At 51.9% G+C, this 12,017-nt stretch overlaps 2 protein-coding genes across 2 annotated transcripts in view; both read right to left on the bottom strand.

Moving 5' to 3' along the window:
* Positions 1-12,017, bottom strand: part of RNF126 (ring finger protein 126) — a 767,042-nt gene that overhangs the window by 44,668 nt on the left and 710,357 nt on the right. The gene's annotated exons all lie outside the window — the stretch shown is intronic.
* On the bottom strand, positions 888-11,539 carry ABHD17A (abhydrolase domain containing 17A, depalmitoylase). The gene is made up of 5 exons (XM_083594849.1): positions 11,166-11,539; positions 7,881-8,412; positions 4,188-4,382; positions 2,740-2,919; positions 888-2,048 (listed from the first exon to the last, which is right to left on the bottom strand). Exons 2-5 carry the CDS (start codon positions 8,195-8,197, stop codon positions 1,823-1,825), a joined length of 918 nt encoding a protein of 305 aa, XP_083450975.1. The 5' UTR covers positions 8,198-8,412; positions 11,166-11,539; the 3' UTR covers positions 888-1,822.

The raw sequence follows: 12,017 nt of genomic DNA, 5'->3' as shown, positions 1-12,017 counted from the left end.
AGGGCAGCTCCATCTGGTACGCAGGATGAGACCCTCCCTGCCCGCAGACTGTCTGGCCAGAGTGGTCCATGCTCTAGTAATCTCCCGCTTGGACTACTGCAATGCGTTCTCCGTGGGGCTACCTTTGAAGGCGACCCAGAAACTACAACTAATCCAGAATGCAGCAGCCAGACTGGGGACTGGGAGTGGCCGCCGAGACCATATAACACCGGTCTTGAAAGACCTGCATTGGCTCCCAGGATGTTTCCGAGCACAATTCAAAGTGTTGGTGCTGACCTTTAAAGCCCTAAACGGCCTCAGTCCAGTATACCTGAAGGAGCGTCTCCACCCCCATCATTCAGCCGGGACACTGAAATCCAGCGCCGAGGGTGTTCTGGCGGTTCCCTCCCTGTAAGAAGCAAGGTTACCGGGAACCTGGCAGAGGGCCTTCTTGGTGGTGGCGCCCTCCCATCAGATGTCAAGGAAATAAACAACTGTCTGACTTTTAGAAGACATCTGAAGGCAGCCCTCTTTAGGGAAGTTTTTAATGGTTGATGTTTTAATATGTTTCTGTATATGCTGGAAGCCGCACAGATTGCCTGGGGAAACCGAGCCAGATGGACAGAGTACGAAGAATAAAATTATCATTATTAACAGTGTACGGCAGAAGTTGTGCACGTAAAGACACGGTTCTCTTGCAGGTGAGTTACTTAGCAACATCTCCTTGCAAGCAACAGGCAAGCGACTCTCCTGGACCCAATCCATCGCAGAAGATGTAGCGAAGCGTGTTTTGAGATGGTGCAGAGGAATGTGGATTTTTTTCCAGGTACCCCAACACACCCAGTTCCAGCCGTGGCCCTGAACCCCGCAAGACACACCCAACAACATTTCTTGGGAGACAAATCTGCGTCTTCCAAACTTTTATTCCTCTTTGTTTTCAAAAACGAACGGGTGGGAGGCTTTCCCCAAACTCCCTCTCCTCCCCCCCCCCCGCAAACACACACGAAAAAAATTCCCTGCTTGGAATTAAGTGAATTCTGGCTCAAACACATGGGGGTATCCGGATACGGCGGGGATATTCAAACAATAGGATCCGGGAGTTTGTGGACGGAACAGGCAAACTGTCTCTCTGATTCCCGCCAACCCGCTAAATCCTGGCCTGTGTAGATCAGACAGGTTGTATTCTACAACCAGGGTCTTCCCTCCGGCGTGTCCTGGCGAAATCTCCATCCGCCGCAGCGCAGGAGACTCTGTAATGGAGGTCCTCCGGCCTCTAGGTGGCGCTGTGCGACGGGCGGCGGAAGCAGAGCGGACCATTTTGGCCGTCATGCATTTTGGCGCCCCACCCCACCCTGTGTCCTAGGGGCAGAGCCAGGTTATGCCGCTCAACCTTCCCCCTTCCCCCAAGGCTTATTGCTATCTCTGGGACGCGCCGAGAGTTACGAAAAGAAGGATTCGAGAAAATGGGATGTCGTGGTGGCAGCGTAGTCTCGATGGAGGCGTCGTCGACGTATTTTTTATATAAAAAATGGACAGCGATGTGCGGAAACGGCTAGTCTGCAGGCGCAGAGAGGGGCGGCTCGGCGCGTTGCCGGGGCGGGAGGCGTCGACGTCAGAGATGGCAGCGGGGGGCGAACGAGTGACTCCCGGTGTCGGAGGAAATGCCCCGAGAGAGACCCGGGACTGGCGCCCCTCTGTAACGGAGGACTCCTCTCCCGCTTTGGTGGGCAGGGGACTGGCGCCCGTAACAGCGCCCTAAAGCCGCGAGCCCCTCGCCACCCTCCGAACCGAGGTGCGCGCGGCCGCAGCCGGAGGAGAGGGCGAGAAACGAGACGGGCGGTTGTCAGTTGTTCTGGCCGGCCAGGTCGTGCGAAATGAACTTGCGCAGGCGCTCCAGGTACTGGCTGTACAGTTCGATGTCGTTGTGGCCGGCGCCCTCGACCCACAGCGGCTCAACAGCCTTCGGGCAGCGCTCATAGAGAGCCAAGCCGTGGGAGAAGTCAATGACCTCATCCTCCGTGCCGTGGATGAAGAGGACCGGGGAGGTGATCCGGGAGACTTTGTCGATGCTGCGGAAGAGGAAAAGAACATGACTTATTGGCCTGGTTCGCCCCGTAACATTAACCATGGTTTTTTAAAACCATTTTTAAACCTATTTCAACACATCTGGTTTTTGTTTTTTTACGTTTTTAAAAATTCTATTAAAGTTGAATGACTTCTTAACCATTTTCAGGACGCGGGTGGCGCTGTGGGTTAAACCACAGAGCCTAGGACTTGCTGATCAGAAGGTCGGCGGTTTGAATCCCCGCAATGACGGGGTGAGCTCCCGTTGCTCGGTCCCTGCTCCTCCCAACCTAGCAGTTCGAAAGCACGTCAAAGTGCAAGTAGATAAATAGGTACCGCTCCGGCGGGAAGGTCAACGGCGTTTCCGTGCGCTGCTCTGGTTCGCCAGAAGCGGCTTAGTCCTGCTGGCCACATGACCCGGAAGCTGTACGCCGGCTCCCTCGGCCAGTAAAGCGAGATGAGCGCCGCAACCCCAGAGTCGGCCACGACTGGACCTAATGGTCAGGGGTCCCTTTACCTTTACCTTTAACCATTTTCAACCTAGCGCTGTTGCTCTAATTTGATTCTTGTTCTGGACTGTGAGGGTGATGTCCAGTGACGGACAGGCCCCCTTGGCCCCGCCCACCTTCCTAATTTGGCAGCAGAGGGAAGCACCCAACCCAAAATGCCAGACACAGACCCACTCCGCAGCCTTACTTGGGGAAAGCGTCGAAACAGTAGGTCTTCTTGGTTTCCGGGAAGGCGACACGCATCCCCGAAGTGAGCGGCGAGTGCAGGATCACGGCCGCACACTCATAGCGAGAGGCCAAGTCGACCGTGGGCACTGTTCCGATGCTTTGTCCGTACAAGATGATGTTCTCGGGACTGATCCCGTACCTGGAAGGTAGGCAGGGAAAGGGGGGGGGGGAGAGAGAGCAAAGCCAACTTCAGTTTCAACAATAATAATTATTGAACACTGTTCGACAGTGGAATTTGCTGCCAAGGAGTGTGGTGGAGTCTCCTTCTTTGGAGGTCTTTAAGCAGAGGCTTGACAACCATATGTCAGGAGTGCTCTGATGGTGTTTCCTGCTTGGCAGGGGGTTGGACTCGATGGCCCTTGTGGTCTCTTCCAACTCTATGATTCTATGATTCTATGAACACACTCCTGAATGGGGTCACTGCGCCCCCGAAGGACCAGGTGTGCAGCCTGGGGGTCATTTTGGACTCACGGCTGTCCATGGAGGCGCAGGTCAATTCTGTGTCCAGGGCTGCTCCATCTGGGACGCAGGATGAGACCCTCCCTGCCCGCAGACTGTCTGGCGAAAGTGGTGCATGCTCTGGTTATCTCCCGCTTGGACTACTGCCATGTGCTTACATGGGGCTGCCTTTGAAGGTGACCCGGAAACTACAACTAATCCAGAATGCGGCAGCCAGACTGGGGACTGGGAGCGGCTGCTGAGACCATATAACAAGACCTACATTGGCTCCCAGGACGTTTCCAAGCACAATTCAAAGTGTTGGTGCTGACGTTTAAATCCCTAAACGGCCCTGTATCCCTGAAGGAGCGTCTCCATCTGCATTGTTCAGCCCGGACACAGAGGTCCAGCTCTCAGGGCCTTCTGGCTGTTCCCTCCCTGCAAGAAGTGAGATAACCATGCAGAGGGCCTTTTCGGTGGTGGCACCCGCCCTGTGGAAAGCCCTCCCTTCAGATGCCAAGGAGATAAAGAACTGCACAACTTTAAGAAGACACCTTAAGGCAACCCCGCATCTGGAAGTTTTAAACATATGCTGTAAGCCGCCAGATGGACAGGGTATAATAATAGTAATATACAGAAACATGATAAAACATTGAAAGCTTCCCTAAACAGGGCTGCCTTCAGATGTCTCCCAAAAGTCAGATCGTTGTTCATTTCCTTGACATCTGATGGGAAATGCTGTTTACCTTCCCGCCAGAGTGGTACCTATTTATCTACTTGCACTTTGACGTGCTTTCAAACTGCTAGGTTGGCAGGAGCTGGGACCAAGCAACGGGAGCTCACCCCGTAGCGGGGATTTGAACCACCGACCTTCCAATCGGCAAGCCCAAGAGGCTCAGTGGTTTAGACCACTGACGAATGGCGAGCGAACAACTGACTTAAAGAGGGCACCTTCGCTCCCACGCTCACCGGGTGCGCAGTGCTTGCCAGGCAGCGTCGACGTCAGCGTACAGATTCTTCTCAGAGGGCTTCCCCGTGCTGACGCCGTACCCCGAGTAGTCGTAGGAGAAGATGTTGCAACTGATGCGGGTGCCCAGGCTGATGTAGAAGCTGCACATCTGGCCCAGGTCCACAGCGTTGCCGTGTGAAAACAGGACCGTGAACCTGCAATGGAAGGAGAATGTCTTTTGAGTGCAGGGCCGGATTTTGCTTTGATGAGGCCCTAAGCTACTGAAGGTCATGGGGCCCTTTCTATGTCCAGCTGTCCTTTGTCAACAACAAATGGTCGCTATTCTTTTGTGTTGAATATATGCTATAAGATAATTGATGGACCTAATAGGTATCTCAAGCCATTTGCCCATGTGGCCCTGCAACCAGTCCATGCAAAATGTCGGCACCCTATATATAGAAAGGAGCAAACGAGGGATATTTGAGGGAGCAGGCGAGGCCCGTGACTTACATCAAATAAAAGGACACATTCTACTCATGTAAAAACACGCTGATTCCTGGATCATCGACGGGCTGGATTTAGAAGGTGATTGGGCCGAATCCGGCCCCTGGGCCTTAGTTTGCCTACCCATGCAATAGAATATCGTTTAAAAACAAAACAAACAAACAAGCCTGCAACTTTTGCACGTTCTTTCCCCCTTTCTATCTTTCTCTTTTACTCTTGTTTCCCACATCCCTTTCTTTCATCGCGTTACTCCTTTACGAATGAAAACCTTTCGATGAAATTACATTTTCTCTAAACCAGTGTATTCCAAATGCTGCACGAGACTTTCTTCACCAACTTCCCTACACCAAATGTTTTAATCGTGAAAAAGACTCCTCTTTCTCCCCCCTGCCCCCCACCTTGCAAAAAAAAAAAAAGGCTTAACAGTTTCAATCAATCAATCATTATTGGGCTCAAAGACCAGACAGCAGAATTAACAGCAGCAACATATACTAAGTCAGCCAAGGGAGGGCAGGGGAGCAGCTGCCCCCCAGATCCTCAAAAATTAATGAAAAGTGTTAAAGTGTTACTCAATTAACTGAGGTTCTGCCTCCCCAGCAGAAGCATCCTCTTTTTTGGGGGGATTTTTCCCACGAAAAGCTCAACAACATTTTTGGGGCGCTTTCTCTCCCAAAAAGCAAGCTCAATAACTTTTTTTTGGGGGGGGGCTAACAAAATTCCTGGTGCGGCCACAGTAGGCGAAACGGAAAGCTCCCTATAAACTCATTTCCGTTGTAAAAATAGTGTTTCCTTCCGCTAAAAAATCTATGTCCCGGAGTTTAAAATCAGCAGCTGTCCATCGACCATCACAGCCTCTCTTGTGGAACGCCATAAAACAGAGTTATTTCGCAGCAGCCCTGGTGATATTCAGGGCTTTTGCCAGCAAGGAGGTCTCTTATTTTTAACAGTTTGCAGCAAACCCGTTTGCAGCAAACCGGATGAACGGATCCTGGTATCCGCTGCAAATAGGACAGGAAATTCCAAACCGGGGAAACACCCTCTTCTACAGCGGAAACAGCTGTGGCGCTAGCATCTGTCTTGTTGCTCCTTCCTGGCCGCCCCCTCCCTTCTTCTCCCCAGCAGGCAGACAGTGGCCAAGCTGGCAAAATCTCCGCAGAGACCCAGGTTACGGCAATCCCCCCATACGGCAAACTGCCTCCCTTCTGTGGCTCCCAACAGAATATTAAAAACAAGATCAAACATTAAAAGCTTCCCTAAACAGGGCTGCCTTCAGATGTCTTCTGAAAGTCAGAAAGTTGTTTATTTCCTTGACATCTGATGGGAGGGCGCCACCACCGAGAAGGCCCTCTGCCTGGTTCCCTGTAACCTCACTAGGTCAGGCGGAAAGGCAGTGACGGGCCCAAAGGCACCCCCAGTGAGCTTCAGGGCTAAGGGGAGATTTGAACCCGGGTCTCTCAGTTCCCAGTAGGTCACTCTAACCCCTTAACCATACTGGCTCTCTGATTTTCCCATCAGCCACTTTGGGCGGCTTCCAGTACATATAAAAACAGAATAGAACTTCAAACATTAAAAGCTTCCCTAAACAGGGCTGCCTTCAGATGTCTTCTGAAAGTCAGGTAGTTGTTTATTTCCTTGACATCTGATGGGAGGGCGCCACCACCGAGAAGGCCCTCTGCCTGGTTCCCTGTAACCTCACTTCTCGCAGGGAGGGAACCGCCTGAAGACCACTGGGGGGGGGCAGGAAAAAATAGAGGAGGACGTAGAGGACCTTCTCGGTGGTGGCGCCCACCCTGTGGAACGCCCTGCCATCAGATGTCAAGGCAATAAGCAACCATCTTACTTTTAGAAGACATCTGAAAGCAGCCCTGTTTAGGGAAGTTTTTAATGTTTAATGCTGTTTTGTGTGTTTTAATATTCAGTTGGGAGCCGCCCAGAGTGGCTGGGGAGGCCCAGCCAGATGGGCGGGGTATAAATAATAAAATTATTGTTATTAATTATTATAAGAATATTTAGAAAGCACAATGAGGTGATTTGGAAGTCAAAAATATGTCTGATGTTAGATCATGGGTAGGCAAACTAAGACCAGGGGGCCGGATGTGGCCCAATCGCCTTCTAAATCCGGCCCACGGACGGTCCGGGAATCAGCGTGTTTTTACATGACTAGAATGTGTCCTTTTATTTCAAATGCATCTCTGGGTTATTTGTGGGGCATAGGAATTCGTTCATTTCCCCCCCCCCCTCAAAATATAGTCTGGCCTCCCACAAGATCTGAGGGACAGTGGACTGGCCCCCTGCTGAAAACGTTTGCTGACCCCTATGTTAGATGATGTGTAGTCAATTAATGTTTAGTCAAATTAATGGTTGCCATTAATTTGATTTAAAACTGATTTTAGAATGAATCGATTTTAGAATGCTGTATTATTTTACTGTTGTTAGCCGCTGAGAGCCCGGCTTCGGCTGGGGAGGTTGGGATATAAATAAAATTTTATTTATTACAGTGGTACCTCGGGTTAAGTACTTAATTCGTTCTGGAGGTCCATTCTTAACCTGAAACTGTTCTTAACCTGAAGCACCACTTTAGCTAATGGGGCCTCCCGCTGCCGCTGCGCGATTTCTGTTCTCATCCTGAAGCAAAGTAATTAACCCGAGGTACTATTTCTGGGTTAGCGGAGTCTGTAACCTGAAGCGTATGTAACCTGAAGCGTCTGTAACCCAAGGTAAGGTAAAGGACCCCTGACCATTAGGTCCAGTCATGACTGACTCTGGGGTTGCGGCGCTCATCTCGCTTTATTGGCCGAGGGAGCCAGAGTACAGCTTCCAGGTCTGGAAGCAGCGCATGGAAACGCTGTTTACCTTCCCGCCGGAGTGGTACCTATTTATCTACTTGCACTTTGATGTGCTTTCGAACTGCTAGGTTGGCAGGAGCAGGGACCGAGCAACGGGAGCTCACCCCGCCGCGGGGATTCGAACCGCCAACCTTCTGATCGGCAAGCCCTAGGCTCTGTGGTTTAACCCACAGCGCCACCCACGTCCCTTGTAACCCGAGGTACCACTGTATTATTATTATTACTAGTTGTCATTGCGCTTTTGTTTTGGTCTGTCTGGTGTTGTCTGTTTCGCAATGAATAACAACAGCAGAAAGACGGAAAGGTGGCAAACAAATGAAAGGCGAAACAGGGGGGAATAAACGCAGCCCAAAACCATCTCACCTGGCGCCAGGTACGCAACGGACGTACATGCACCCCACGCGGTTCCCCCGGCTGCTCTTGGTCAGGAACACCTCGATGGTGTCCAGTTCCCGCTGGGCGTACTGGAAATCAGCTCGGTCCCCCAGGTGCAGCTTCCAGCGGGTCATGGCTCCTCCTCGGGGGGAGGCGCTGCCGGGCCCCCCCGCAACAGGATCCGGTTCGGGGACGATGGTGTACGTCGGCTCGGGGGGCAGGAAGGCCAGTTTGGCGGCGATGCGCCCGGGGCAGGGCGGGCAACAGAAAAGGCAACAGAGTTCGCTGACCGTCAGGCCGTTCATGGTGGCCGGCGGGGCAGGAATATGGGGTTTTTTGGGGGGGTTCACACCCGTCGAAGTCCCGGGCTGGAGGAAAGAAGCGAAGCTAAGGGCGCTTAGGGAAAGCCTTTATGACATGCCCACTCCGAAGAACTATGAGAGGATTCTCCCGCATTCCGGCATACGACGGCTGTGTTCCAATGTCTCCTGGCTGAGCATCCGTTTCCCTCTCCAGAGTCCTAAAAATAAAAAGAGAGAGTGGATTAAATTTAATGATTATCTAGTTAAATTTGTGGTTGAGTGCTCACTGGAAGGACAGTATTATGAATTCTGGTGCTGGAGGAGACTCTTGAGAGTCCCATGGACTGCAAGAAGATCCAACCTCTCCATTCGGAAGGAAATCAGCCCTGAGTGCTCACTGGAAGGACAGATCCTGAAGCTGAGGCTCCAAGACTTTGGCCACCTCAGGAGAAGAGAAGACATCCTGGAAAAGACCCTGATGTTGGGAAAGATGGAGGGCACAAGGAGAAGGGGACGAGAGAGGACGAGATGGTGGGACAGTGTTCTTGAAGCAACCAGCATGAGTTTGACCAAACTGCGGGAGGCAGTGGAAGACAGGAGGGCCTGGCGTGCTCTGGTCCAGGGGGTCACGAAGAGGCGGACACGACTAAACGACTCAACAACAACAACAACAATAATAAAGTTAAATTTGTTAAGTTAAATTACCGGTAACTGAAAGCAGCTTGCTGATACTTAACTGGTTTAGGATTTTATTTATGTTAAGTGACGAGTTAATACGTTTAATTCCATAAGGTGAAGATTTAAGGATGCTTAAGTTAAATTTCATAAGAATTGGGATTTGGGAAACCATTAAAAGGACATGCAATGAAATTCAACCAAGGGGAAGCGAGGAAGTCACTTAACAAAGTTAATAAGTGTAATTTTCAATAAGGCTATGATTTATGTTTGTCTTGTGTGTTTGTTTGTTTATAATATTGTGAAAACCAATACAAAAATTTTGGAAAAGACAAAAAAAGAGAGAGAGAGAGAAAGAAAAAAATGGGGAACGGAAAGGGGAGTTAGAAACAACCACAGGGACTCCATCATTTTAACGGGGTACAGATTTCCCCCTGCATTGCAAAGGGTTGGACTGGACCAGGGGGTCAGCAAACTTTTTCAGCAGGGGGCCGGTCCACTGTGGGGGGCCGGACTATATTTTGGTAGGGAAAATAATGAACGAATTCCTATGCCCCACAAATAACCCAGAGATGCATTTTTAAATAAAAGGACACATTCTACTCATGTAAAAACACCAGGCAGGCCCCACAAATAACCCAGACATGCATTTTAAATAAAAGGGTTTTCGATTCATTTGTTTCTGTGATTGTGGAACCCAGTTAAACTACTGATGGATTGATTGTGTGACTGCGGAAATGGCTAAAAGCCCCCCCATCCAAACAATGACTGTCATCACTGCAGGTAAAGGGGGGGGGGGAATAATTTTAATTTTTATCATCTACAATACTGTCTTATTTATTTCAGAGTACAGTACATTGTTTATTGCTTTCATTTTATGGATCAGTGGTCTCGTTAGATAGTAAAATTCATGTTAAACTGCTGTTTTAGGAGTTGTTTTGAAAAGTCTGAAACGGATTAATCCGTTTTGCATGACTTTCTATGGGGAAGCGCGCCTTGGTTTTGGAACGGATTAAGTTTTAGAACCTTCTTCTTCGGTGATCCCTCCTAGCCGAGTAAGATTGTCTTCCATAAACATGGTTTTAACAATGAGTCTCTAAGTGACGGTGGAGGCCAATTCTGGATCCACACGTCCTTCCACAGTGGGGATGTAGGTTTCCGGGCAGGAAACCAAATCTTTGAGAACCAAGGTACCACTGTATATAGATATATTCACATACGTTTTCCGCAGTCCAGAGCAGAGTCAGCCAAGCCGACTCCCTTAACTACAAATTCCAAATATATATATATATAAATATTAATAAATCATCGCTGCAGAGCTATCTGTTGATTGGACAAGGTTTTTTCTTTCTTTCCAGGATGCACAACCCTGTTGAACGGTGTGCTGTGGAAAAACAATAATGACATCATCGGCCGCTGCCTGCCTTCTAAACACACACCGTTAAGTATTTAACTCTGCCAGATGTATCTCTGGTGGGGGGGGGGGAGGTGGGGCACGCAACTCAGGAGGGAGGGGGGCTGACTTCAGAGTAAACAGGTAAAGGTGCAGAAACCCGGACTGCTCTACTGTGTGTGCGTGCGCTCTGGAAAGGGTCAAAGTTTGCAAAACAACCCCTCCAATACACACGCAAATGGGGAGAACGCAAACATTTCCCAACTAGGTTCTCCTCCTCCTCGGAGACCTACTGAAATCAATGGGCCTTTCGGGGGTTTACCAGTGCTGAGGCATCCGGTAGACATACCGCCGCACATCTTGGTGCTTTGCAAAAAAAGGGGGGGCGTTGAGAAGATTTAAGAAGGCGACCTCCCGGGTTCAGTCTTGAAGCCCCTGGACAGCTGCTGCCAGCCAGTTCCGGCAATACTGAGGGATTGGGGCCCACTGCACAAGGCAGCTTCTCGGCTTAAATCTACCCTTAGCCCTGATCCTTGAGGACTGGTATCTTGTTCTTGCATCCAGGAAGGGCTGGTGAGGTGGAAAGCGGGAGCCCGTTCCTTGCCCGAAACCCCGGGGAGCCGCTGCCGGTCCGCGTCGGCAACAGCGCGCTCGGTGGAGCCGCCGGGCCGACTCGCGAGGAGGTCCCTAAAGGCAGCGCACCTCGGGGGAGAAGGGGGGCCGAAGGCGCACGGATAATCTCCGCTCCTCGGGGAGGGAGGCGCGCGCAAAGCGAAAGGAAACTCAACCCGGATCGGGCTCGCCGCCACCGACTCCCCTCCCTGCACCCTCCCGTCTCTATCCGCCGCGGGATCCTAAGGACAAGTGACGCCCCCTCCGCCCCCGCCTCGCCCGGATAATCACCCTCGCCGCCGCGCGTCCCTCTCCAAATCCCGACGGGGGTCTCTCCAAAGCGCGCTTTGGCGCACGGCAGCTGGCGTCTCTTGTGCGTCTCTCTCTTTCTCTCTCTCCGTCTGGCTGGCTTCCTCCCTCCTCTCCCGGCAGCAGCTGCTCGGATCTAGCCGCCCAGCACCGGCCAGGCCCCGATCCGCCGCCTCCGGGCCCCCGCCCGGGCGCTGCAACCGGCCCCCGCCGCGCTCCGCATTACGCGCCCGGGGCCTGGAACTTGGAGACGCGGCTGGCGCTGGCTCGCTGCTCGTCTGCGCCTCCCCTTCGGCGCCTCCTGCTCCTCCTCCCGAGGAGGCGGATGTGACAGCAGCGACAGCCGCACTGGAAATGACGACGGGGCGGCAGGAGGAGCCGGAGGTGGAGCGAGGCCTCCTCCGCCCGGCACGGGAGAAAACGGTTGCCACGCTGGGGAACGGCTTCCCCAAGCGCCGCGCCGCGCCGCGCAAGGGGTGGCCCGATGCGCCTCTTCATGAGTCATTTTCTCGCGGGCAAAGGCCCAACAGCCTCCCCCCCCCCCCAGGTTTCGCTTGCAGAGGGGCATCCCCAGGAACGACTCTTTGCATGACTCTATGGAGAGCGGCTGCGTGTGGGCAGTGCTAGGTGGACAGTTGCCTGACTCAGTATAAATGTGCGTCTCCGTATGAGTCCCTGTTCTTTTCTTAGTTACTCCCCATTATCCTGGACAGGGGGGCGACGGTTCATCCCAGACCCTCCAAGTGTCCCTGTTTTCCAGGAACAGTCCCGGATTTACTGAAACCACCCCTGTTTCTGATTTGATCCCAGAATATCCTGCTTATCCTATTTTCT

This window comes from Podarcis filfolensis (genome assembly GCF_964270895.1).
Source record: "Podarcis filfolensis genome assembly, chromosome: 18".
Lineage (NCBI taxonomy): Eukaryota > Metazoa > Chordata > Lepidosauria > Squamata > Lacertidae > Podarcis > Podarcis filfolensis.
Note: the sequence above shows the minus strand (reverse complement) of the source record. Positions and strands in the feature narration are given on the sequence as shown.